Source organism: Ochotona curzoniae, unplaced genomic scaffold (assembly GCF_017591425.1).
Source record: "Ochotona curzoniae isolate NIBS_2020 unplaced genomic scaffold, NIBS_Ocur_1.0 scaffold_274, whole genome shotgun sequence".
In the NCBI taxonomy this organism is placed as follows: Eukaryota; Metazoa; Chordata; class Mammalia; order Lagomorpha; family Ochotonidae; genus Ochotona; species Ochotona curzoniae.
In genome coordinates this window covers 13,303,109-13,330,341 of record NW_024467101.1, presented here as the reverse complement: position 1 = coordinate 13,330,341, position 27,233 = coordinate 13,303,109, and the positions used below count along the sequence as shown (strand labels likewise).

The 27,233-nt window shown below is 49.3% G+C and overlaps 2 protein-coding genes and 2 non-coding genes across 4 annotated transcripts; 1 reads left to right on the top strand and 3 right to left on the bottom strand.

Annotated features, from left to right (window-relative positions):
* Nucleotides 1-235: 235 nt before the first annotated feature.
* On the bottom strand, nt 236-376 carry LOC121172129. Its single transcript, XR_005886209.1, has one exon. It is a non-coding gene; the product is annotated as a U4 spliceosomal RNA (small nuclear RNA).
* Nucleotides 377-956: 580 nt separating this feature from the next.
* LOC121172128 lies at nt 957-1,097 on the bottom strand. The gene has a single exon (XR_005886208.1). It is a non-coding gene; the product is annotated as a U4 spliceosomal RNA (small nuclear RNA).
* A 2,672-nt stretch (nt 1,098-3,769) lies between these two features.
* On the top strand, nt 3,770-8,516 carry SIRT4 (sirtuin 4). The gene is made up of 4 exons (XM_041003871.1): nt 3,770-4,076; nt 5,883-6,380; nt 7,378-7,672; nt 7,794-8,516. Exons 2-4 carry the CDS (start codon nt 5,884-5,886, stop codon nt 7,944-7,946), a joined length of 945 nt encoding a protein of 314 aa, XP_040859805.1. The 5' UTR covers nt 3,770-4,076; nt 5,883; the 3' UTR covers nt 7,947-8,516.
* Nucleotides 8,517-17,235: 8,719 nt separating this feature from the next.
* PLA2G1B (phospholipase A2 group IB) lies at nt 17,236-21,145 on the bottom strand. Its single transcript, XM_041003890.1, has 4 exons — nt 21,112-21,145; nt 18,969-19,128; nt 18,152-18,279; nt 17,236-17,351 (listed from the first exon to the last, which is right to left on the bottom strand). Exons 1-4 carry the CDS (start codon nt 21,143-21,145, stop codon nt 17,236-17,238), a joined length of 438 nt encoding a protein of 145 aa, XP_040859824.1.
* Nucleotides 21,146-27,233: the final 6,088 nt, after the last annotated feature.

Below are 27,233 nucleotides of genomic sequence, written 5' to 3'. Positions count from 1 at the left end.
CAGTTGTGAAGTGAACTTGGCTACCACCAAACAATGGAGGGTGAGGTATTAACAGGCGCGACCGCTTCAGCGACATCAAAACGAGGGGGGAAAATAAGCGTTTTAAGATGTCAGATACGGTGCGACTCCACACTGCGTATCCAATATAACCCAGCAAGACATGAGACGCCAGGGACTTTGCCGCATAAACGTAAAGGCACCAGAAGACTCTACCTTTATGACACGACAAGCTCAGTCTCCGGGGAGACTGTCAAAAATTGCCAATGCCGACTATATTTCAAGTCGTCACGGCGGGGTATTGGGAAAAGTTTTCAATTAGCAATAATCGCGCCTCGGATAAACCTCATTGGCTACGATACTGCCACTGCGCAAAGCTGAAGGAGGACCCCGCACCCGCGCACCCCACGGACGCCGCCGCCCTTCACAGCGAGGGTGAGCCGCTGTGCCGCGCGTGGGCACAGGACGCCTTCCTCGCCAACCACGCGCACGCAGCCCGCGGCCGCACGCCCACGACGTGCTTTGCTTTTGCACTACCACGCAGAATAATCCTGATTTTGCAAAAATCTAAGAGAATGCGCTAGGGACGCTGGGCAATCTATGCAAACCACCCTGACGTCACACAGACGCCGGGCCCTTCCAAAGGAACTTCAGAATGAAAACCCAAAGGGAGGAAACGTAGTGTGCTAGTACAACGCCGGCAAGAAACATTCCCAAGAACCACTACGACTTAAAAACAGGAAAAACGCATCACGAATAACACTCGACTGCCGAAAAATGAAAACCAAGAAACGCGAAACCGGGGAAACCTGAAAAACCCTTCAGATCGTCTGCAAATACCTAGAAAACGAAATACCAATGTAAAATAATAAAACGCCGGGATGTATTTCCAAAGCGCCACATAAAAAACCCTATCCATTACGATAAGCTTTTCTTTTATGCACAACAAGCATGTTCAGTCTCCGGGGAGACTGTCAAAAATTGCCAATGCCGACTATATTTCAAGTCGTCACGGCGGGGTATTGGGAAAAGTTTTCAATTAGCAATAATCGCGCCTCGGATAAACCTCATTGGCTACGATACTGCCACTGCGCAAAGCTGGGTCAGCGCTGCAGCCGCCAGCGACCCCAAGCCTCCCGGCTCCCGTTACGGAAAGGCGAGGCTCAGGTTCCCTGAAACACTTACAATTATTGTCTGTTTGAAAAGAAGATGTGTATTTAAAGACGTCTGTGGGAACATGTGGGCGGTTTCTGGAAATTCGGGCTGTGATTTCATCAACGCGTTTTGGTGGGGCATGCAGCAAAGCACTGTGGGAGGGAGAATATGCTAATATTGGGAGGCGGCGGGGATGAAGGAGGTGGCTGAGCCGGGCGGTGTTGGGGGTCGCCGGGCTCCTCCCACGGGTGTTCCCGTCTCTGGCATGTCCTACTCTCGTGTGGAATTCATGTGTAGTTTGTGTGTTTCCAAGGTGTTACTTCAGGGGCGCAGGGATGCGGCGACAGTGTCGTGTGAGCAGCGCCGCCGTTCGTCACCAGAGCTTTGTTTATTCCACGGTGAAAACGCCCCGCGTGTCACACCGCCGCCTGGGCAGCTGGCTCCTTCCCTGCTCTGTGGAGATGTCCACTCTGCCTCTGTCGGACCCAGTGACATCGCAGCGCTGTCCTCTGGGGCCTGGCTGGCTGGCTTCCCTGAGCCAACCGCCCTGTGGTGCGGGTCGCATGTCCTTTTTCTCTGAGTGGGATTTTGCTCATTCATTCCACGCTTCCGTGGACGCACTTGAGGTTTCCGCCTTTGGGTGTTGTGCATCATACTGCTTGCTTTTGGTTATACAGACATCGCTTTGAATTTCTGTTTTTCAATTCCTTCGTGCTATGCCTAAAAACTGGAAGTGTCGGATCATGTGGGAATTGTGTGTCTAATCCAAATAACGGTTTCCTGTGGACCTTTTCCTTTCAGCACAGGAGCTGGACCAGTCCCGAGTGCAGAGCTGGATGCTATCACTTAATTCCTGCGCTCCTTGAGGACTCAGGGCTGAAAGGGCTCCTGGAATGCAGTGGCTCCCAGGGTCCATCCAGGCTTGGTCAGTGATTGGTCAGGGAACTGATGATCAGCGGGTGGGCTCTAGTTGGTTCAGGAGTGATGCAAAGGTGGAAGTCACATTCTGCAAATCCCCCCAGGACAACACTGACCATCAAGGGTCTGACCTTTGGAGAACCAATGACTCCTTGAGTCTCGGGCTAGCTGGATCACGACCCCCGGAAGTCAGTGCGTCCCTTCTAATAAACAGCAGGTGAAGGCACCCCGTGCTAAGGAACACAGACAAGAGACTGGGTCCCTCTATTACATTAGGGGGTTTCAGTTTTTATTTTCCCGGAACAGTAGCAGGGAGCTGAATGGGAAGTGGAACAGCTGGGATTCCAACTGGTGTCTATGTGAGATGCTGGTGAATTAGGTGGAGCTCTTAGCCTACTACAGCATGACCCTGGCCCCTGTTTAGATTGTTTTACTTTAATTCCATCGGGGATTTAATGATTTTCGTGAAGTTGCGAACATAAAGGCTGACCTTAGGGATTGGTGCCGTGGCATGTGGGTTAAGCTGCCACCTGCAGTGCTAGCATGCCATATTGGCACGAGTTTGAGTTCTGGCAGCTCCACTTCCTATCCAGCTCGCTGCCGACGTGCCTGGAAAAGCAGCAGAGGATGGCCCAAGTCCTTGCTTGCCTTGCACCCATATTGAGACACCTGGAAGAAGCTCTTGGCTCCTGGCTTCAGATTGGCCCAGTTCTGACCCAGTTCTGAATCAAGTTCGTTTTCTCTCTTTCTGTAACTCTTTCAAATAAGTAAAAATAAATCTTCAAAAACAGAGAGCCTAATCTCACAAGGGTATTGTAAAGGCACAGTCTGTCCCTTGAGGATGTCTTGATTGCGTGGTTCATTACATGCTGTCAGTAACTATTGCACGAGACTGTTTGGCCAGCTGTCTTGTCTGACTCCATGCTCCACAGATGACTTTCCAGCACTCCGAGAAAAACTGAGAGCCGGTGAACTTCCTCCTATCATCAGATCCTTCAGAGTCTAAAAGGACATTGAGTCTGTATTCCCAGCCAGCTGCTATTAATGATGTTCATTCACTTTGGAAATTTTAAAAAAAGAATACAGTTTTGAAATTTTTCGTAATAAAATCCAGGTGGGGAGGCACGGTTATAGCACTGCACGTTAAGCTACCTCCTGTGGCACCAGTCAATTAGAGTCCCAGCTGTTCCACTTCTGATCTTGCTCTCTGCTATGTGCCTGGGGAACAAGCAGAAAATGCCGTGAGCCCCTGTCAGCTATGTAGGAGACCTGGATGGAGTTCCTGGCTGCCTGGCCTGGGTCCTGGTCACAGTGACCACTTGTAGAATGTACCAGTAGACAGACGACGGATCCACCTTCACATCAGAATCTCCATGGAGGGAGAGACAAGCACTGTATTGAATAATTTATTTAATATTGTATTATTATCATCATTAGGAAAGTCAGAGAGGAGGATCTTCTGTCCGCTGATTCACTCCCCAAGTGGCGGCAACAATCGAAACTGAGCAAATGCCAAGCCAGAAGCCTGGAGCCTCTTCAGAGCCTCTCACACGGGTGCAGGGTCCCAAGGCTTTGGGCCGTCCTCGACTGTCTTCCCAGGATACAGGCAGGGAGCTGGATGGGAAGTGGGGCCACCTGGATTAGAACCTGTACCCATATGGGATCCTGGCCTGTTCAAGGCGAGGGCTTTAGCCACTATTCTACCGCACCAGGCCCAAAGGCTTCTGTCTTAAATATTATGAAAGCTTCTGCTAACATCATCTTGAGTGCCATATTTTGCACTCAGGACACCAATACAGAGAGGCTCACTTACCTCTTATTCTGAAAGGTTGACGACAGGGGTCGCTGCTGAGTGAACCGAGTCCCTTCAGGGTGAGACCCTGAGGATGGTGGGACTTGTAGTTTTCTTTGCATCACCCCAGCGGCGCGGACTACACTTCCCAGAATGCCAGTACAGGAGGCGGTCTTGCAGTTCGGCGTCAAGTGTCCCCTTTGAGCTGCGAAAGGTGAGTTGTCGGCAGGTTCCTGCAAGTTGTGCATAATTTGTAAGCGATTCCATTTCTCCTCCTTCCTCTCGGCGCGACTTGGGGAAGAGCCGCCGTTCCTGCGCGGCGTGTTTTCAGCGGGGTTTTCTTGGCCGTGGGTTCCAGGACGCCGGACGGTGCCTTGAGGTGCCCCTCGTTGTCGCCTCGGAGGGGCAGGCGGCCACCACGGAGGAAGGTAGCGTGTGCGAACCTATGAGGTGTATGTGAGCTGAATTACACGCATGAAATCAGAAGCCTGAAAGCCCTGTGCCGCGGTGTCCGTGAGGTCCGCCATACTTAGGGAGATACAATTCTCATTTATAACACAGGGAAGTGGGTTTATGGAACACACTGTCGTCCCCACCCCCACCCCACCAAGGAAGGGTTTAGCTAAACACATAGGTCAGTGTAACTTGATCTTAGCCAAAAGGTCGAGAAGCGATCTCCCCCCACCCCCACTCTGCTTTTTAAATAAGTCTGAAGACAGGTAGGTGCAGTCATGTGAATAAAACATGACTCAATGATATAATCAGGCTTCCGGAGACGCTGTTGTGTGTTACTGTCTTTTTTTTTTAAGATTTATTTATTTTTATTGCAAAGTCAGATATACAGAGAGGAGGAGAGACAGAGAGGAAGATCTTCCATCTGGTGATTCACTCCCCAAGTGACCACAATGGCTGGAGCTGAGCTGAACTGAAGCCAGGATCCAGGAACTTCTTCCACGTCTCCCATGCAAGTGCAGGGTCCCAAGGCTTTGGGCCGTCCTAGACTGCTTTCCCAGGCCACAAGGAGGGAGCTGGATGGGAAGCGGAGCTGCCAGGATTAGAACCCACACCCAAATGGGATCCTGGGCATGCATGCAGGGCAAGGACTTTAACCACTACACTATCGTGCTGGGCCCTGTCTTTTCTTTTTTTAAAATAATTATTTTTATCAGAAAGTCAGATTTACAGAGAGAAGGAGAAACAGAAACATTTTCCATCTGCTGGGTCACTCGAAGTGGAGCTGAGCCAATCCGAAGCCAGAGCTGCTTCTGGGGCTCCCATGCAAGTACAGGGTCTCAAGGCCTGGCACCTTCCCTACTGCTTTCCTAGGCCTCTAGCAGAGAGCTGAAAGGGAAGTGGAGGGACATGAACTGGTGCCCGTATGGGATCCTGGCACGCACAAGGCAAGGATTTAGCCACTTAGCCATTGTGCCAGGCCCTACCTTTATTGTTTAAAACCTGTACCTGGGACTGGTGCTGTGGCATTAAACTATCACTTCCAATGTCACCACACCTTAGTGAAATACTGATTGAATCCTGGCTACTCTGCTTCTGATCCAGCTCCCTGCTAATGTATCTGGGAAGGCAGTGGACTAACGGTCCGAGTCCACCTGCTTGGGCCCCTACCACACATGTGCGAGACCATGGAGTTCCTGGCTGCTGACTTCTGCTGGACCACATCTGGCTATTGTAGCCTTTGAGCAATGAACCAGTAGAATGAAGATTCTCTCCATCTGCCTTTGAAATTAGTAAGTCTTAAAAAAAAAAAATTAATAAAACCAGGCCCAGCACGGTAGCCTAGTGGTTAAGTCCCTAATGTGTGGGTGACCAGAAAAAGCTGGTTCCTGGCTTCGGATCTGCTCAGCTCCAGCCATTGCAGCCACCTGGGGAGTGAGCTGGCAGACAGAAGACCTTTCTCTCTGTCTCCTTCTCTGAGTAAATCTGACTTTCCAATTAAAAAAAAAAATAAATCCTAAAAAAATTAATAAAACCAGTTGTTGACCTGAAGTTTCTTTTTCTCTAGAATGTGGGTGAGCTGTGGGTTGACCATCCGCTCAGGCAAAGGCCTTTGGGTCACCAATGTCAGCCGGCCATGTTCGCATGTATCTGCCGAGTTATTTGTGCCTCCAAGTCCTCCTGTGGATCCTGAGCAGGTCAGAGAGTTACAGCGCTTCGTCAGCCTTTCCAAGAAAGTCCTTGTAATGACCGGGGCAGGGATCTCCACGGAGTCGGGGATTCCAGACTATCGGTCCGACAAGGTGGGACTCTACGCACGCACCAACCGGAGGCCTATCCAGCACATCGACTTTGTACGCAGTGCTCCGGTCCGCCAGCGGTACTGGGCCAGAAACTTCGTGGGCTGGCCTCAGTTTTCTTCCCACCAGCCAAACCCTGCTCACTGGGCTTTGAGCAACTGGGAGAAGCTCGGCAAGCTGCACTGGTTGGTGACTCAGAATGTGGATGCCTTGCACACCAAGGCAGGGAGTCAGCGGCTGACAGAGCTCCATGGATGCATGCACAGGTGCTGGTTGAACGTAAAAATGAGAACATGGACAGTAGCTGCCTTGGTCATGGTTGTCTTGTTTCACTCTGAGAGGATTAGGGAGCAAGTTGTTTATTTTGGAGTTGATTACAGTAAACTCAGTGAGGGATTGGGAGTGGAGAACGGGGAAGGGGAAAAAACCCTAGAGCATATCTGTGAGCGAGCTGCTACTTTGGGGAACTGTAGTTCTGTCCCATGAGTAATCCTGTGTCAGTCCTTTTTCTGTTATTTATGTTTTAAGATTTATTTATTTTTATTGGGAAGGCAGATCAGACTTATAGGGAGAAGGAAAGACAAAGAGATCTTCCATGCTGGTTCACATCCATACAATGGCTGGAGCTGAACTGATTTGAAGCCAGGAGTCAGAAGCTTCCTCCAAGTCTCCCACATATGTGCAGGGTCTCAAGGTTTTGAGCCATCCTTTGCTGCTTTTCCAGGCCGCAAACAGGGAGCTGGATGGCAAGTGCAGCAGCTGGGGGAGAGCCAGGGACTCACTCTACGAGGCTGGCACTGAAAGGAAGGTGAGAAACAGGGTAGTATCCTGGAGGAATATGTCTAAAATGATGAGACGGTGTGGGCATTTGTAGTTAAGATGGCACTTGGACTGGCTGTATCACATGTCAGAGTGCCTGGGTTTGAGTCCCGGCTCCACTTCTGTTTCCAGCTTTCTGCTCCTGGGCATCCTGGGCGGCCACAGGTGCCGGCTCCACTCACATGGGAGGCCTGGATTGAGTTCCTAGCTCCTGGCTTCAGCCTGGCTAGCCTTGACTGTTGCAGACATTTTGCAAATGAACCAGTGAGTGGGAAATCTGTTTTGTCTCTCTGCCTTTCAGAAAGTACAAATTCGATAACAGAAAAATTGTGTGAGGAGAAGAGAACAGTGATGGAGGAGCTGAAAAGTGGTTGGGTATGAACCATCTTGGTAGCTGCAGGCTTTTTAAGGCAACCTATGTAGCTGGTTCTTTTTCGGTTTCAGGGTCCTGTGCTTGGAGTGTGGTGAGCAGACTCCCCGGGGGCTGCTGCAGGAGCGCTTCCAAGCCCTGAACCCCCAATGGAGTGCTGAGGCCCACGGCCTGGCTCCTGATGGTGACGTCTTTCTCTCCGAGGAGCAGGTGCAGAGCTTCCACGTGCCGACCTGCATCCGATGTGGAGGTCCTCTGAAACCAGATGTTGTTTTCTTTGGGGACACTGTAAACCCTGACAAAGTTGATTTTGTGCACAGGCGTGTAAAAGAAGCTGATGCCCTCTTGGTGGTGGGCTCATCCTTGCAGGTGACTGGTCAGTGGGGTAACTGCCCCTTAGGTGGGAATGGGGAGCCCTAGAGATTCCCCATTTGGTTTGCCCTTTGCCAGATCCAGAGAGATCTGTTACATGCGTCTTCTCCCTGGACAGGTGTACTCTGGTTATAGGTTTATCCTCACGGCTCAGGACAAGAAGCTACCAATCGCAATACTGAACATTGGGCCTACACGGTCAGATGACCTGGCATGTCTAAAGCTGAATGCTCGCTGTGGACAACTGCTGCCTTTAATAGACCCGCACTGAGCGCAGCCCGATGTTCCTGATCCACAACAAGACCTTTCAATGCAAATCTGCTGCTAAAGGTAAATGCCTTCCCAGGTTCCAGTTCCATGTGACAGAGTAGTGGGGTGTTCTAACAAAACAGAGAGGGCCCTAGGCTTCTTAATGGGTAGCCACTCTGAATTCAAACTGATTTCCTAATGTACATCAAGCTGTAGTGTGTGAAGGACTAATGTTTTCAAATTCTAGACACGGCACATATATATTTAAAATATTAAGTGTTCTAGGATCTGCCCTTTTTTTCTGTTTTTAAAAAAGTAACAGCTTCATAAGAGGTGTTATTCATATATCGTAAGGCTTACTCTTGAAATAGGTACAACTGACTGGTTTTATTACACTCACAAAGTCATACGGTGATCAGCACTAACTCACGAACACGTTCGCCAGCCCAGGGAGAGAGCCCGTGCCCAGCGGCAGGCATTCCGCACCCCCAGCCCTGCAACAGCTCATCTTATGGACTCATAAAGCACGCGAGCCCTGTGTCTGGTGTCTGCACTTCGCACAGTATATTCCAGGTTCATCCAGACTCTAAAATATTTGAGTACTACATTTCTTTTTTAAAATTTTCTTTATTTTTATTGCAAAGTCAGATATATAGAGAGGGGAGGAAAGACAGAGAAATATCTTTGTTCGATGATTCACTCCCCAAGTGACCACAATGGCCAGTGCTGCACCGATCCAAAGCCAGGAGCCAGGAACCTCCTCCAGCTCTCGCACATGGGTGCAGGGTTCCAAGGCTTGAGCCATCCTTGACTGCTTTCCCAGGCCACAAGCAGGGAGCTGGATGGGAAGTGGGGCTGCCGGGATTAGAACTGGCACCCATATGGGATCCCTTTGAGTTCAAGGTGAGGGCTTTAGCTGCTAGGCCACGGTGCCAGACCCTACATTCCTTTTTATTTTTCCATAATCCACTAGATGACACAATATATTATACACCCATCAGTTAACAATCAGTTAAGTTGTATCCAGTTTTTGGATATTAGAATAATGCTACTATACATATCTTTGCAGGAAGTGACGTGGGCAGAGGAGTAACTGCCACTTTCGCAGGATGGGGAGTTCCAGAGGTTCCCCATTTGGCTTATCTTTTCTAGATCTAGAGAGCTCTCACGTGTATTCTCTCTGGTTACAGGTTTAACCTCAGAGCCTCGGAGAAGCTACCCAACACAACCTTGAATTGGGAAGTAATCAACAGTACAAGTTTTTATGCAGAAGTATGTTTTTAGTTGTTGAATATATACCTAGTTGCAGAATTGTGGGGTCACATGATAACTCTGTGTTTAACTTTTGAGGAGCGACCAGCTATTTTCCCAAGTATCTGTACCAGGACAGGCATTGTGACGCAATGGCTTTACCTGCTGCTTGGGACACTCATGTCTGTGAAAGAGTACCTGGAAGCACGTCCCAGCTCCACTTCTGCTCCAGCCTCCTGCTCCTGCACATGCTGGGAGAGCAAACAACAGACCCTGGCTCCCTGCCTCCCTCCTGGGAGACCTGGAAGGAGCGTCCTGGCTCCTGGCTTCAGCCTGCCCGGGTTTAGCTACTGCAGTCATTTGAGAAGTCAAATCAGTGGATGGAAGATCTCTCTCTCCCTTTGTCACTGCTTTTCAAATAAAAATAAAAATATTTTGGGCCTGGCGTGGTGGCCTAGCAGCTGAAGTCCTCGCCTTGAACGCACTGGGATCCCATTTGGGTCCCAGTTCTAATCCTGGCAGTCCCAATTCCCATCCAGCTCCCTGATTGTGGCCTGGAAAAGCAGTCTAGGATGGCCCAAAGCCTTGGGACCCTGCATCCATGTGGGAGACCTGGAAGAAGTTCCTGGATCCTGGCTTCGGATCGACACAGCACCGGCTGTTGTGGTCACTTGGGGAGTGAATCACCGGACGGAAGATCTTCCTGTCTCTCCTCCTCTCTGTATATCTGACTTTGCAATAAAAATAAAATAAAAATAAAAATGTTTTAAATGTTTAAAGCCAACACTGGCACATAACTGGTCACAAGGTTGTTTCTGAGTTGAAAAAAAATTATCTCCCTGTCATCACTGCTTTTTCAGACACTTTGTCCTGATATTTTAATGTTATTATAGAGTAGATTTAAAGGGTCTGGCATTGTGGCACCATAAGTTATGTCACCACTTACAATGCTGGCATTTCATATGCGCTCTGGTTTAAGTCCTGGCTGTTTCACTTTTGGTCCAGCCTCCTGTTAATTTGTTTGGGAAGCTGCAGAAGATGGTATAAATTTTTGGGCACCTGCCACTCGACGTGGGAGACCTGGATGGAATTCCTGGCTCCTGGCTTTGACCTGGCCTAGCCCAGGCCATCGTGGTCATCTGGGGAGTGAACTAGCAGATTGATGATCATTCCGTCAAACTGTCTTCCAGTGTGGCGGAACATTCTGCAGTCTTCTCCAGCAATAAGAGTTCTTGCACATTCACTTTTAAAAACTGCTTTAGGTACACAGACCATACAGTACAGAGAAGTGCACGTGTCACAAGTGGACTTTACAAAGACTAAGCTTTTTCCAGATGAAACAGACACTGCCAGCACCCAAGAAGTCCTGGTTGCACAACCACTTAATGATGCACTTCTAAGTCTCATATCCCTAGAATAATACAAATTATCACAGAAAGGTGAGATGACACAGAAAATATATATATATAACCTCACCACTGAGATACCCAAAATGTAACATTCTGGTCTAATAGCAGAAGTAGAGTTGAGGTGTACTTGGTGTTTTATTACATTCTGTGTTCAGGCACTGAGTAGTAGTGGGCATCCTTCCATGTCCTAAGTGCTACGGATTTCTGCGTGGAAGGCAGCTGTTCACATTTCCTTCCTCATATAGATGTATGTGTTTATTTGAAAGGCAGAGCAATAAGGAGAGGTCTTCCATCTGCTGAATTCACTCTTTAAATGCCCATATCAGCTGGGACTGGAGCAAGCTGAAGCCAGGAGCCAGAAGTCCTGTCGTCTGGGTCTCCACGTGGGTGGTGGGTACCTAGACGGGTCCTCATCTGCTGCCACCCAAGGGCATTAGCAGGAAGCCAAAAGGGAAGCAGAGGTAGAACTCAACACCCATGCACTTCATTCTGGGATGTCCGTGTCCCCAGCAGTGGCTTGGCCCACTGTGCACCAACATTCATTCCCTTTACCTTGCTTCCAGCCCGTCACGGCATTAACTCCTTTCGTTTCTGTTCAGATCCCTACAAACTCCTCCCGTTTAGGAATGAAGCTCCCTGAGGCCGGGAGGGCAGCACACCAACGCCTCCCTGCCAGGCAGGTTTCAAGCCAAGAGGTCATCTGCAGGCTGAGACCCGCCTCCCGAGACCACTTCAGAGGAGCAGCTGCTCCTCGTGGGGAAAATGCAGAAATGTCCTTGTTACGTCGCCTGGCAGAAGACACGGACTGGGAAATGAGCAGGCCACGCTGGTCTCTGGAGTGCTAACCCAGGGGAGTTGACTTAATTTATAATTCCAAATGGCTAAGTGGGTTTAACTGAACCACTTTGATTTTCTTTGAAAAGATGAGCAGTGGTATGAAACAGTGCTTTATTAACCAAGGAATAAAGGAATCATTTGAAAAGGACACACCAATGGCTGTGTATTTTAACCAGCTAAAAGACAACGGTCTTCATGATTACACTCTAAGAATTTTTATTTGATTTCAGTTGTCAAAATGAGACACTTGCTTTTTGAATGTGGTTTCTAGAGAGGAAACGGCTAACTCCTCAGTTCCTTTCATTGATTTGTTTTTGCTGAGCAGAGGAGCTAGACTTGTTGGCTCACTGCTTTAGCCAGAGAGTCAGCGCACACTGCAGAGTGCAGCACACGAGTCACAGCCTGTTGTTCTAAATCGGGGCAGGCAACAGAAGCTCCCCCTGAACCTCCCCTGGGAGCAAATTTCAGTTAACTGGGATAACCCATGATCTTTTTTAAATTTATTTTTTATTAGAAAGTCAGATACACAGAGTACAGAGGAGACACAGAGGAAGATCGTCTACTGATTCATTCCCCAAGTGGCTGCAATGGTTGGAGCTGAGCCAATTCGAAGCCATGAGCCAGGAGCTTCCTCTGGGTCTCAAAGCCTTGGGCCGTCCTTGGCTGCCTTCCCAGGCCACAAGCAGGGAGCTGGATAGGAAGTGTGCCACTGGGACATGAACTGGCATCCATATGGGATCCTGGCATGTGCAAAGTAAGTTATTTAGACACTAGGCTACTGCACCAGACCCATTACCCACAATCTTTAAATCAGATTTCTTTCTTTGTGCAACTACAGGTGCAACAGTAATCACATAGAGGAGCAAGGCTGTAAATTTTACTCCAGCAATTTTGGCAGACGGGGATCCTAGGGTGCTTTAAATTAGATTTCCCAATTATCCCTAGTCAGCACCAGTAACTGTTACAATCTGGGTCTGGGGCTTGTGTCATGGCACTGCAGGTGAACTGCCACCCGCAACACAGGCATCCTGTTGGGAGTCCTGGCTGCTCCAGTTCCATTTTAGCTCTTTGCTAATGCTCCTGGGAAAGCAATACACAATGGTTCAAGTACTTGGGAAGCTGTCGCCCAGAATCCCTGAGACTCAGAGTCCCTGAGTTTAACATGGGCCAATCCCTGGGAAGTTGCAGCCATTTAGGGAATAAGCCAGCAAATGGAGAGCTCTCTCATGATACCTTTCAAACAAGTCTCTTCATTTAAAAACAACAACAAAAACTGGGTCAGGGCCTGGCGCCGTGGCCTAGTGGCTAAAGCCCTCACCTTGAACACACCGGGATCCCATTTGGGTGCCAGTTCTAATCCCGGCAGCTCCACTTCCCATCCTGCTCCCTGCTTGTTGCCTGGGAAAGCAGTCGAGGATGGGCCAAAGCCTTGGGACCCTGCACCCAAATGGGAGATCTGGAGAAGGTTCCTGGCTCCTGGCTTCAGATCGGTGCGGCACTGGCCGTTGTGGTCACTTGGGGAATGAACATCAGATGGAGGATCTTCCTCTCTGTCTCTGTATATCTGATTTTATGATAAAAAAAATATATATATATCTTAAAAAAAAAAAAACCTGGGTCATTTGGGCAGGTGTTTGGGCTAGTGGTTAAAGCATCCATGTTTCATATGGGAGAATGCCTGGGTCGCAGTCAGTCCCAGCTCCTGAATTTATTTCCTGCTCATGCCTGGCCTGGGAGTTTTGGGGTTCCTGCCAACCCCATGGGAGATCTGGACTGAATTTATGGTTTCCAGCTTCAGTATGGCCCTGGCTACTTTGGGCATTTGAGCAGAACTAACAAATATGAATTCTTTATCACCCTAATTAACATTTTATAAAATTCCAAATGTTGCCTGGCACAACAGCTGGTGTCTAAAGTTCTCACCTTGCTGTGCTGGGACAGCATATGGGTACTGGCTCCTATCCCGGATGCTCCACTTCCCTTTCAGCTCCCTGCTTGTGGCCTGGAAGAGCAGCTGAGGATGGCCGCAAAACCTTGGAACCCTGCACTTGCTTGGGAGACTGCGAAGAAGCTACTGGCTCCTAGCTTCAGATCGGCTCAGCTCCAGCTATTGTGGCCACTGGGGGAGTGGGGAGTGAATCATTGGATGGAAGATATTTCTCTCGGTCTTTCCTCCTCTCTCGATATATATCTGACTTTGCAATAAAAATAAATAAATTTCTAAAAAACATAAACTAGGATGAGTTGGGTCACCTTACTGTCTAACTCTCCCAGGGGCTAGTCAGATGGAAAAATTCACTTCAGCTATGTTATCCTTGCAGAAACTCAAAGCTGTAGAAGCCAGATTTCTTCCTTAATGCTACAAAGCAAAATTTTATAAAGGAAAAAAAAATTTAAGGCAGAGTACCTTTTCCCCTCAATTTCTCAGAAAAGAAAGGTAACATAAAATTAAAACTTAGGGTAGTGTGACTTGCATTTCAGTTCCAGTTAGGACGATTTGGGTGAGTCATTTAATCTTCAAACTCTTTCTCTATAAATGAGGATACTACCACCTCGGCTGTTTTGAGATTACACGATAACATAGGTAAAGTTCATGGCAACAATGCTTGGCACATACTAAGCTGGTTCCAGCCACATACTTACACACTGCGGTAAGAGGGACAGGAAGCCTTTTATCCCTGGATGAAAACTCCTTAATCTAGACTTCACCATGATTTTCCTCAGAGTTATCATTTCCACTTCCTGCATCTGTTTAAAACACACACACACAACACAGAAAAAAATCACAAGGGCTAATGTTGTAGCTCCGTGAGTTGTCACTTGTGATACTGGCAGCCCAACCTCTCTGCCTCAGATCCAGCTCTCTGCTAATCCACCTGGGAAAGCAATTAATGATGGCCCAAATACTTGAGTCCCTGTCGCCCATGTGGGGGAACACAGCTCACGCTTGGAGGTCAGTTAGCCAACTGAGCTATCTCACAGGACCCCAAATAAATCTTATTTTAAAAATCTGTTGTTTCAATTATGAAAAACTGCTAGAACAAGTCTTAGTATGATACAGTGTTAAAAAGTGAATTAAGGGCCTGGCGTGGTAGCCTAGTGGTTAAAGTCCCTGCCTTGTACCTGCTGGGATCCCATATAGACGCCAGTCCATATCCCAGCTGGTCCACTTCCCATCCAGCTCCCTGCTTTGTGACCTAGGAAAGCAGCGGAGGATGGCCCAAAGCTTTGGGACCCTGCACCCGCGTGGGAGACCTGGAATAAACTCCTGGTTTCAGATTGGCTTAGCACCGACCCGTTGTGGCTACTTGGGGACTGAACCAACAGACGGAAGATCTTTCTGTCTCTCTGTAATCTGACTTTCCAATAAAAATATATGTCTTTTTTTAAAAAAAGCAATTAAAAAAAAAAAGCATCTTTTACCCCTTAGGCAAATATTCCCGAACGCATATTCAGTAACTGTTCTGCAGGCAGCATTTTACAAGACTGGCTCTCAAGTCCCACAGCCCCATCATTTCCTTTGAAAGATGAGGTTCCTGAAGCTTGGAGACCTCAGGTCTCTTGTCCCACCCTACCAGGGGTGACCAGGCCAGGAGTCCGCCAGCTCTGATGCTGTGGACACCCTGTGCGGCAAATGAGCTGTCCTAGTTGAGGAAGAAACGTTAAGTTCCTGAAGCTTCCAGAAATGACCCAGGCTGAGATGAAACGAAGCTCACCAGGCGGGGATAAAAAGAGCGCCCCCAAAGGACACTACACCCCCTTTTCTTATCCTTCCTCAAGGAGGGAGTGGACACTTAAGTTTTAACTTGTGGAACCCAATCTCGGCTGTCCCTGGGCTTTCCAGAACCATCCACCCGGTTGCCTCACAACCGGAAATGGCCGGTGGGTCGGTGGCCCTGAGAGGCGAACACCTCAAACATCTACGCAGGTTCTCTTTTCTCATTCTTTTTTCATACCCCGTCCTGCCGGATTCCCGCTCAGGGAAGAACAACGCCCCGGGAGCCTGGCACCCGCGCTCGCAGCCGCGGACACCTGAGGAAGACGCCAAGCGGGAGCCACCGGGAGCAGCCGCTGCGCCTGCGCAGACTCGGAAGCCAGCGGGCGCCAGAGGGGCGGGGTCTGCCGGCTGGTCGCGGAGGTGGGTGGGGTTAGGCCTCCAGGCTGGGCTGCTACTCACCAATAGAAAAGAGCGCTTGGGTGTCACGTGCTCGTATACTACCCAATCACATAGCCTACCTTGAAACCCCTCCCGCCGTGGGTTGCATTGAGGAACGGAATTGGGCTCCCAGAGTCACGTGACAGGGAATGTAAATACAGCCACGTGTTTGTTTTTTTTTTTCCTTTTTTGCTACGTCAACCCGCACTTTAGACATTTTTTTAAGGAGCGTGAGTCGTGTGTTAAGGCGCGATGAAAATACTGAAGCTGATAGGATGTGATCCGTGTTCACAAGGCCCTCAGCCGGGTTAGGTTTTTTTATTCGCTTAAATCACCTTAACCTGGGCCCGACGAGATAGCCGAGTAGCTAAATCCTCGTCTTGCACCTGCTGGGATCACATATGGGCGCTCATTCGTGTCCAGCTCCCTGCTTGTGGCCTGGGAAAGCAGTAAAGGACAGCCCAAAGCCTAGGGACCCTGCACCCACATCGGAGCGTCTGAAGAAGCTCCTCGCTGCTGGCTTTGGATCTGGCTGTTGCAGCCACTTAGGGAGTGAACCATCGGATGGAAGATCTTTCTCTGTATATCTCCTGTGTATATCCGCTTTTCCAATAAGAAGTCTTACATAAAAAACTTGAGCCTTTGCTTTGCACTTTCCCTAACCCACTTCCCCTGAGGAGTGCCAGCCCTTGCAAACTAAAGTATTGCTAAAGCGATTTGTTCTTTGCCAAACCCTTGGGATAATGGGAATATCTGTAGGTCCCAGCTATAGCCTTTCGAACCTGATTCTTATTTTCTCTCATTTTTTTTTTCATCTATAAAGATAAGTGGGTTGTGAGTAGAAGCACTGATTTCCTAAAAGACTACTTTTCTTTCATTCAAACAGGGAGGGTATATAGTCCTGGCTGGCATTGTGGCATAGCCAGTTAAGCCACTATCTGGGAAGCGGGCATCCCATGTGGTCCCAGTTGCAGCTTTTGAGGCATATGGGAGATTTGTCTTTCCCTTCACTCTTTCAGGCGGTTAAGAGTGTGTGTCCCAGGGTGACTGCTAGGGAACAATGGATTAAGCTGCTACTTCAAGTGCCTGCCTTGCTGTTTCAGATCCCAGCTACTCTGCTTCTGATCTGGCAGACATGATTTGAGTGCTTGGGCCACCCACTGGTAGCACTGGTTGGAATTCCCATCTCCTGTCTTGAGCCTGGCTTAGTTCCAACTGCGACAGGCATTTGAGAAGTGAATTAGCAGGTGGCAGATCTGTCTGAGTCATTCGTTATAAATAAGACTGTATGTTCAACTCCTTCCTCTTCTGCTCAGGAGATGGTATCATTGGGCCAGGGACTTGAGATTAGAACAGTAAGGTTTTCTACTATGACCGATCCCTCAAAGGGTCGTGCACGTAGGATTCACAGACACACAGTCCTGACAGAGTGGAGACCATCACTAAGTTGTTATGGTGAGCCATTATCCAGGTTTGGAGTGCTTGAATCCTGGTGGTTCCACTTCCAAGGCCGGGAGGAATGCTGTTCCCTAAAGGTGGGACAGAGACCTAGTCAGCTTTAACAGAGAAGAAAGCCATCTCCCGGCACGAGGTCTTGCAATGAGCTGGTTTATTAGAAGGCACAATGTAAGGTGAAGGTGTTGGCGAGGCAGGCACTCCTAGCAGTTTTTGTTACTCCAGTTCTTGTATTTATCGTTGTATGGCGCCTTGGAAAAGCAGATGGCAGCATTGCGGTCGCAGTTACAGATGAAGGCCTCACATGCATTGTTTGAGCCTGGAGGAGAAGAAGAAGATGTGGCTGAGCCATATGGGCCCTGCTTTCTGCAATCCAGGGACAGGGAGAATGTGTTGGAATAAGCTGGGGGCCACTCCCTCAATGCAAATTCAGGACCGGTAAGTTAAAGCAAATGAAAATACAGCAGGGGCCGGTATGGTGATGCAGCTGCTGAAGCTGCTGTCTGATGCCTGTATTCCCTGTCAGGGCAGCTAGTTCGAGTCCTGGCTGCTCTGCTTCTGATCCAACTCCCTGCTGATGGGCCTAGGAAAGCCGTGGAAGATGGCCCAAGGGCTTGTGTCCCTGCCACCCACTCTGGAAAACCAGAAGTAGCATTTCAGGCTCTTGGCTTCGGCCTGGCCCAGCTGCAGCTGTTGCAGCTGTTTGAGGAGTGAACCAATGGGTGGAAGATCACTGTCTCCGTGTCACCTTGTTTTTCAAGTAAACAATGCAAAAACAAAACAAAAGCTAAAAACCTACTCCGGACTCCTAGCTTGTAATCAGAGTCTAATAAATGGTAGCTCTGTTTTGTTTGTTTGTTTTTGTTTTAAGTAGCATGCCATGGAAGTTAAGAGCAATAACCTTTCAACCCTATGGACCTGTGTTCAAAAGGCAGACGTCACTGCTTAGGAGCTGCAGAACTTGGGGCCAATAGCTTAGTGTCCCAAGTCTGTTTCCTCCTCTCTGGCTTGAGGATAATGATAGCACCTATCCCAGAGGTTGTTATAAGAGCTGACATCAGGAGGTGGCCTGCGGGGACCTGCTGGACCGTCTGCTGGGCGGGGAGCTGGAAAACCTACTGCTGCATGTGACCGTGGTGCCGGAACACGTGTAGGAGTAAGAATTGGTGTAGGGGTTGTCCAAAATGGGTTTGCAGTTGCTCAGCTTCAGGGCTTCGGAGTAGCAGTTATCATGCGTCTGGCAGCACCTGCAGAGAAGAGAGAACTGAGGCAGAGGGCACGCACAGGGCAGCTGGGCAGCCCCTGTTTACTTTGGCCTTCTGATGAGCAGTTGGACAGGAACCCAGGCCAGATGTACCAGGAAAAAACAGTCATCCCAATGGAAAAAGATGCCAGCCTTTTTATCCCAGGCGTATTGAAAGGAATCTTAACGTGGTCGCAGGAATGCAGACAGCCCATGTATAGCTGTCACCTGGGAGATGGTTCCAAGACTTCTCAGGAAGACCAAAACCTTCTAGTTCCTAAGTTGTGGGGCACCTGCATATGAACTAGGCAGATCCTTCTGTTATATACCTCAAGTCATGTCCAGATGACTTATAAGTCCTTATATAATCCAAATACTACGTTGATGATCGCTATACTGTTTTGTTGAGGAGGAAAACACACGGGGAAAAAGTTCCGGACATTTTTTCTTCCTGAATATTTTCGACTTGTAGTTTGGTCGATCCGACGCTAGAGGGCAGCATCGTTCCACTAGCTAGTTGACAACCTTCGCGTTCTAAGGATTGCCTTAGAACTCTCCAGCGGGATGAAAACCCGTCACCCTTAGCAAAAATGCAAGTCCCCTCTCTCTGCTTCAAGAGCTCCCGGGCTGGCGTCCGTTCCCCACTCCATCCCGCCCAACACCCGCGTTTTCCCGGCAGGTGTGTCAACTCACCTGTCCAGTTGATCCACAGGAGTGCCTGAGCCGCCCAGACCGCAGTAGCAGCCGTAGCCGTTGAACTCCAAGTAGGGGGAGCTCCCAGGGATCGTGCACTGGATCATGCCACGAAACTGCAACAGGTTTCGAGGCGCCACGCCGCTGTCGGCGGCACCGACTGTGGGAGGATACGGTTGAGTCACTTGAACCCTGGCTGGTCCTCTGCCCTGCGCCCTGGAGCTCCCCTCGCCTGCCCCCTCTGCTTGCCTTGACCAGACCGGTTGCCTCCTTGAAGCAGGCCTAGGTCTCAGAATATATCTGAGTATGTATTTTTTGTTTTTGTTGTTGTTTTTAAGAAAACTTTCTGGGCCCGGCGCGGTGGCGCAAGTGGTTAAAGTCCTCGCCTTGCACACCCGGGATCCCATATGGGCGCCGGTTCTAATCCCGGCAGCCCCGCTTCCCTTCCAGCTCCCTGCCTGTGGCCCGGGAAAGCAGTCGAGGACAGCCCAAAGCTTTGGGACCCTGCACCCGCGTGGGAGACCCGGAAGAGGCTCCTGGCTTCGGATCGGCATAGCATCGGCCGTTGCGCTCACTTGGGGAGTGAATCATCTTCCTCTCTGTCTCTCCTCTCTGTATATCCGCCTTTCCAATGAAAAAAATAATAATAAAATCTTTAAATTAAAAAAAAAAAGAAAAAGAAAACTTTCTGGTGGCTCAACAGGCTAACCCTATGTCTTGCATCACTGTCATTCCAAATAGATGGAGGCCATTCTAGTCCCAGCTGCTCTACTTCCAATGGGCTTCCTTGCTTATAGCCTGGGAAAGCAGCAGAGGATAGCTCAAATCCTTAGGACCCTGCATCCATGTGGGAGACCTGGAGGAAGCTCCTGGCTCCTGGCTTCAGACCTGCCTAACTCTGGCTATTGTGGCTATTTGGGAAGTGAACCAGTAGATGGAAGATCTCTCTCTCTCTCTCTCTCTCTGTTATGACTTTCAACTAAAAGTAAATCTTCAAAAAGAAAAGAAAGTTCCTAGACCAGAGTAGGTGCTTGATAAACACCTGGCAAGTTGAATGAATGAAATCATCAATGAAGTAAAGAAAGGGCCTGACACACAGTCGGTGATCAACACATGCCTGTTGACTGAGCAGGCCAGTCCTGCTGCTGGCTAAGTGTTTACCCAAGGTTGAGTTCAGCAGGCCCGGGGAGCAGAATTCCTTCCGCCGGTGGCATGGAGCCATCCCTCGTGAGGTCCGGTGCCCCAAGACAAGAGGGAACCCAATGGCTTTCAGGGTCGTGGCTCAGCAGCCTCTGGGACTGACACAGCCCCTTGTCTTTTCTTCCATCCACTGGACACACTGTGCCCAGTTCTTGTGCCTGCATCCCTGGCTGGACTAGGGGCAGAGCTGCCTTTGGTCCCTCTTGCCCATGAGAGGCCTCCACCAGGGCAGCCGACAGCAGCTGCATGTAGCAGGGGCCTCAAGACTACTCGGAGAGGAGTGGCCAACCTGCCCTGGCTGCTCTCTGGACGCTTCTGCCCTCCTCTCTCTCTCATCCGGCCAGGTCTACAGAGGCTAGACCTGGTGTATATGGCGAGAAATAGAGAAAGAAACTGAGAATGCCTTGTTCCTCTCAGAGACCTGAGCCTCAAAGCCAGAGCTTGGTACTCCAGAGCTCTCCACAGATGTTGCATGCATAGTTGAAGGATGGGTGCTGAAAGAGGTGGGTTAGAATCCCAGGGTGTCTAATTCCCCATGAATCCATCCAACAGGCGGTACCAGAAGCACTGTTCCTGTGTATGGGGCTTTGGGTTTTGCGGCAAGTGAAAAAGGAAAGAATAAAGGACGCAGCAAGGTAAGAATTCCAGGCAAGGTGCATGCCGGAAGGTCAAGCATGGCACCGGGGAGGTATGGTGGGGAGGTAGAGCAGTGGCACCTGCTTAAGATGGGCAGACCTTTCTGTGTGGGGTTATCAGAATTCAGAATGTGTGGGCATCTAAGGGAAGAGAACCCCAACACAAGAGTTCCCTAGAGGGGACCTGGAATTGAGACTTCAGGTGCAGCCCGCCTATGGGCCAGGGCTATGGGGGTGCTATCCTAGGAGAAGAAGACCCCAGCACACACTCAGGGGCGCGGGGTTTGGGGGTGGGGCAGGGTGCTTACCTGTGAGCAGAGCAGCCAGGACAAGGAATTTCATCTTGAAGTCAAAGCTGAAGAGACCAGTGACTGCGTTTCTTATAGTCGGTGGCCTGCGCCTCTGAGATAAGACTGTTTGTATTGCCCTCAGCCCACTCTGAGTTGGCCTTGAGTTTGTGAAGGAATAACCCTTGACGGATGGCTGGAAACAATGACATGGATGTGTGCAGCCCCTTTGAGCTCAAGGAGATTTTTACACTTGGCAGATCCCATAATCTTTTTTTTAAATACATAATTAATTTATTATTTGATGATACAATTCCATAGGCTCTGGGATTTTTCTTTCTCCCCTCCCCACCTGCTCTGATTTCCCCTGTATTATTATGGTAGTATAGTCCTTCATAGACAGTCCTAAGTCCATCATTCTCCATCATTCTGCTATTTAAGTGTATCCTGACATTGTGGTACAGACAGTTGGAGAAAGTCCAGCATCCAGATTCCAGAATCTCGACTTGAGACTCAACTCCGGTGTGGAGGGGCAGAGCTGCCAGCCCTGTTGGGCAAGCGGGACATGGGGTCTAGGAATGACCACCGCTACGGCCGCCATGTCTACGCTGGGCACAGTCCCATCCATCACACACCTTGCCGATGAGGAAGCGGGTTTGGAGAAGCGAGGGATCTTGTCTGAGGTCACACAGCTAGCCACTGGCAGAGCCAGGGTGGTTCAAGTTTGAGTCTGATTCCCAAGCACATGGCTTATTCTTCCCTACTAGACCAGGATCACTCCCTTCCTTGTTTCCTGGTGTGGAATTATGAAAAAAACCGTGGACTTTGGAACTCCAGAGGCCTGGATCCGACTTGAAGGACAATAAAGGATTTTTAGAACTGTCATACTGAACGACCATATAGTATTTTCCTGGGTGAACTTCAGGTAACATGACATTAATCACTTTGAAGTCAATGATTCAGTGGCTCTTAGTCCTTGCCCAGTCTTGTGCAATGAGTACTTCCTTCAGTTCCAGAACATTTCCATTAGTTCCAGAAGTTTCCTTAAACCCACCAGCAGTCCCTCTCTCTCGCACCCTGGCCGCTACTGACCTGTTATCAGTTCTGGATACTTCCTGCACAGACCAAGTGACCCTCACCTGAAAATCTGAAATGTTCCAAAATCAGGCTTTGTTTGAGCACTGACGTGGGACTACAAGTGGAAAATTCCACACTTGACCTTGTGTGACTCGTCACAGAAAAAGCACGAGGGTGCTAAAAATACTGTGCACAATCACCTTCGTGTTGTATACACAAGATGTATGCGGAACATCGATGAATTTCGTGTTTCGACTTGGATCCTGTCTCCAAGACATCTCATTCTATGTAGGCAAATATTCATAAATCTGAAAGCTTCCTAAACCGGAAGTTCTTCTGGTCCCCGGCGCTTCAAGTTGGGGCTCCCCCACTTGCACCGTGTAGCATTTAGAGCTGAATCACCTCTCCGCAATTGCTCCTTTTTTGTTGGGTGCTAGGGTGATCTCTCCAACAATCCTGATCTGGGGACGGCCACGTTTGTCATTTTTGTTTTAATTATCTCTTCGTGTACTTGTTTTTACTGAGCTCAGAGTTCCATCCTCTCCCCCATTCAGTTTCTTGTATTATTAACATCTTACATTGGTAGGAAGCATCGTTCGTAATTAATGAACCAATATTAATATATTATTATTATTACCAATACTAGGATTATTAACTCAGGCCCATGGTTCATTTGAGTTTCCTTAGTTCTCATCATCTTCTTTCTCAAAATACTGGATTATATTTAACTTGAAGCTTTTCGAAATTAACAGATCAATATTACTTATTTGCAAGGCAGAAAAAGAGAGGCAAGCAGAGAGAAATCTCCTGGCTGTGACCTCTGTTTCAGCATCCCAGCACCCTGGCACCCCAGCACCCCAGCACCCCAGCACTCCCTACCTGTCCTTGGAGGGTGCAATCAGGGCCATGGAAGAAGCAATCCATTAGGAAGGGCTTCTCTGTGTCATTCCAAGTCCAGGGGGTGCCTCAGGCAAGGCCCTGTAGCTAATGAGAAGGTCAAAACAACCCTGAGGTGGGGAAACTGAGGCCCAGAGAAGGGAAGGGACATGTTCGCCTGAATCTGTCCTTGCTTTGTCCGGGGCTTGCTTCACACTAATCCTCTCTCTGTAAGGTCTGAGGTTTTCAGATCTGTGCTGTCTGATGGCCACCAAGACACACATGCAACTACTTAAATTCATTAAAATTAAGGGACACGGGGGTGGACTTTGCTGCAAGGGGTAAGCCACTGCTGGGGACCCCTGCACCCCATACCAGACAGCCTGGTCTGAGTCTTGGGTCTGCTTCCAGTTCCAGCTCGCTGCTATGTGAGCATCCTGGGAAGTAGCAGGTGATGGCTCAAGAACGTGGGTCCCTGCCACCCACAGAGGAGCCCTGGATGGAATTTTCCAGGAATGTTTCCAGGAATTTTCAGGTGAATCAGTAGAAATTAAAGGAAGTTGATAACATCAAACATGGAGTTTTTCAGTCAGCCTAGCCATGTTTCAAATGCTCTGTAGGCACATGTGGCCAAGGACTGTGTAAGTTTAGAATATTTCCATCATGCAGAGGGCTCTATGCGGGCAGTTCCCAAGGTCCACAGGAAAATGAGTTTAAACATGTTTATTTTAGGGCTTGGCATGATGGCTCAAGGAGTAACTCCTTGCCTTGCACTCCCAAGATCCCATATGTACACCGGTTCATGTCCCAGCTGCTCCACCTCCCATTAAGCTGGGAAAGCAGTAGAGGATTGCCAAAGGCCTTGGGACTCTGCACCTTGCGTGGGAGACCCGGAAGAAGCTCCTGGCTTTGGATCGGCTCAGCTTTGATCATTGTAGCCATGTGGGGAGTGAACCAGAGGATAGAAGATCTTTCTCTTCTTCTCTGTGTAAATCTGCCTTTCCAATGAAAATGGGTGGGCAAATCTTGAAAAGTTTATTTTAATGCAAGAACCATGCGTGATTCATGCATAGTCCCCTCAAAATGCATAAATCTGGCAAACGAAAGGAAGATTTGGCTCACAAAATGCCAAGCTCCTTTTCTATAGGTTTCCTCCAAGTGAAAACAAGACAGAAGAACGGGTGCTGCTCCTGGCAGCTGCTGAGTGGGGGCTCGGGGTAGCGCAAGGGAGGAGCAGCAGCTGCTGCAGCACAGCTGATGGTGCTGCCGGCAATGGACTGGGCGCTAACTCTGCATTGGCTTCCATGCTCAGAACCTGGCACCACTTACTTCTTTTTTTTTTTTTAAAGACTTATTAATTTTTTATTGGAAAGTCAGTTTTGCAGAGAAAGGGAGAGACAAACAGAAAGATCTTTCATCTGCTGGTTCACTCCCCAAGTAGCTGCAATGGCTGGAACTGAGCTGATCCAAAGCCAGGAGCCAGGAGCTTCTTCCAGGTCTCCCACATTGGTGTAGGGCCCCAAGGCCCTGGGCCGTCATCCTGTATTGCTTTCCCAGGCCACAAGCAGAGAACTGGATGGGAAGTGGAACAGCTGAGATACGAACTGGTGCCCATATGGGATCCCAGCACGTGCAAGGAGAGGACTTTAGCCATTTGGCTACTGCATTGGGGCCCACACCTACTTCTAAATAGTCTTTGACAGAGGAGATGATGAGGGCTAAGGGGAGTTAAGTGGTTAGCCCAGCAGCACACCGCAGGATCAGGCTGTGAGCTGGATCTGCAGGTTGGGAGAGAGGAAGACCACCTGTGGACAAAGAGAGATCAGTGTCACTTAGTTCAGGAGGAAACTTAGTCCCAGCTACCGTCTCCCTTCTTCTCTGGCCCTCACGTAGCCACTGGGACACCTTCCCCAGGACATCCTGGTCAAATTCTCAGGCACTGGGGCTTCAACAGAGCACCTGGAGAGTGGAGGATTTTGTGAGGAATGGTCAGTCTGGCTGTTACTGCCCCCTTGCCCACTTGGAGAGAGACATGTTAGCTGTGATGGTCCACAGGTCTATGGACACTGCCCGAGACAGCTGCAGGCAGAGGTGGACCTGGGGAAGAGTGGGGTAGGTCCTCCAAACCCCTGCATTTTTTGTACCTTGACCTTCTGCTGCTCCAGCTCCATGCACAGGTGTGTGAAACAGTTTGTCCCAGCGTGGGAAAAACACACCCTCCAGTGGAAAGTACAGCTCCTGATAGCTCCTAAACTCCTTCAGGTGACGGCATACCCACACTTCGGCAAGGTCACCGTCAGCTCAGCCGGAGGACAAGGCTGCTGCCTCCAGAGACATGCAAAAGCTGCCACAAGCCCCTGCTCACAGAGAGCTGTTTTATAGTCACTGCCGTTCAGTCTAGGAGCAACCTTCTGACGCAGGAGTTGTGGCCATTGCTGTAGCGCATGGGACAGGTTCAGAGAACTGACATAATTTGCTCAAAGTGGTGAAGACAAGCGTCTCTGGAGCTCTCTTCAGCAATAGCAGCAATTGCAGCTAACATGCCCGGAGAACTGTGCCAGGAAAGATACTGAGGAAGTCACACAGGTGTGTACATCGAAGTAGCCCATCCAATACTTAAATTCCTCTCTGTCCTTCAAGCCACCATTCCCAGCATCTGAATCATTGTGACAATGTCCCAGCTCCAAACAGTGCCCTCTTCCTACCTTCCGCTCTCACCAGAGATGGGCTGTGATGTGTATGTGGTCAGCGGTCTGCAAACTGCAGCAGTTCCTGCAACCTCCTGGAAGAGTCAAAGGCTAAGAGTCTCGCGACACAAGACACAGATTGTGAATAAGGATCTGAAATCTGTGCTTTAAGCAAGAAAAAAAAAAAAAAAAAGAACATTGTTGGGCTCGAAATGATAGCTTGTCTAGTGGCTAAATCTTTGCCTGGTATTTCCAGCATCCCATATGGGCACCAGTTCTAACCCTTGCTGCCCTGCTTCCCACCCAACTACTCCCTAATGTGGCCTTGGAAAGCAGTCTAGGATGGCCCAAAGCCTTGGGACCCTGCACCCGCGTGGGAGACCAGGAAGAAGTTCCAGGCTCCCGGCTTCGGATCATCTCAGCTCTGGCTGTAATGGCCACTTGGGGAATGAACCAGCAGATGGAAGATCTTTCCTTCTGTAAATCTGCTTTTCCAATTAAAAAAAAAAAAAAAAAAAGAAGAAAGAATCATCCAAATCTCTTGTCTGAGTGGCAGGGACCCAAGTATTTGGGCCATGACCTGCTGCCTCCCAGGCCGCATTAAAAGGAAGCTGAATGGGCACTCCAACAGGGAAAGCGGGCATCTCAAATCTACCATGTGCTTTTGAAGTTTTAAAACATTGTGAGTGGGAGTTTGGTGCAGTGCAAAGGTATCACTGGGACGCCCACATTCCCTGCCAGAGTGTCTGGTTTGAATTCTGGCTCCACTTCCAATTCATATGCTGCTAATGCACAGCCTGGGAGGCAGGGTGACGGCTCAAGTACTTGGGTCCCTGCTACCCAGATAAGAGACCCAGACTGAGCTGTGGGCTCCTGGCTTTGGCCTACCCTAGCCCTGGCTGCTGGAGGCATTTGGGGGAGTGAACCAGCAGATGGGAGAACTCTTTCGCTCTGCCTTTCAGATAACTAAAATAAATAACTTTTTAGAAATTTCCTACGTGGGGAAGGCACATTGTGGGGCAGCAGGTTAAATGGCTGCTTAGGATTCCCACGTTTTGTATCCAAGTGCTCACCGGAGTCCTACCTCCTGGCAGGCAGCAGATAACAGCTCAAGGGTTGGGCCCTTGTCATTCATATGGGAGACTCAGGTGGGGGTCCAGGCCCAAATCTGGCTGCTATAGCCATTTGAGTAAACAGCAGATAGAAAGGCTCTTTTCTTTTTTCAAATACATCTCTCTCTCTCTTTTTTAAAGATTTATTTATTTTGGGAAGGCAGATACACAGAGAGGAGGAGAGACAGAGAGGAAAATCTTCCCTCCGATGGTTCACTCCCCAAGCAGCTGCAATTTAACGGCTGGAGCTGAGCCAATCTGAGCCAATCCAAAGCCAGGAGCCAGGAGCTTCTTCTGGGTCTCCCACACAATCCCAAGACTTTGGGCCGTCCTCAACTGCTTTCCCAGGCCACAGGTAGGGAGCTGGATGGAAAGTGGGCCGGGATTAGAA

Excerpts from the sequence above, each read along its gene's own strand:
- SIRT4 (XM_041003871.1), top strand. The coding sequence starts at position 5,884 with ATGTGGGTGAGCTGTGGGTTGACCATCCGCTCAGGCAAAGGCCTTTGG. Across the intron at positions 6,381-7,377 it reads CTCCATGGATGCATGCACAG|GGTCCTGTGCTTGGAGTGTG; the intron begins GTGCTGGTTGAA and ends TTTCGGTTTCAG. Across the intron at positions 7,673-7,793 it reads TGGTGGGCTCATCCTTGCAG|GTGTACTCTGGTTATAGGTT; the intron begins GTGACTGGTCAG and ends CTCCCTGGACAG.
- PLA2G1B (XM_041003890.1), bottom strand. The coding sequence starts at position 21,145 with ATGAAATTCCTTGTCCTGGCTGCTCTGCTCACAG. Across the intron at positions 19,129-21,111 it reads CCTGGCTGCTCTGCTCACAG|TCGGTGCCGCCGACAGCGGC; the intron begins GTAAGCACCCTG and ends ATCCTCCCACAG. Across the intron at positions 17,352-18,151 it reads CACCACGGTCACATGCAGCA|GCTCAAACAATGCATGTGAG; the intron begins GTAGGTTTTCCA and ends CTTCTCCTCCAG.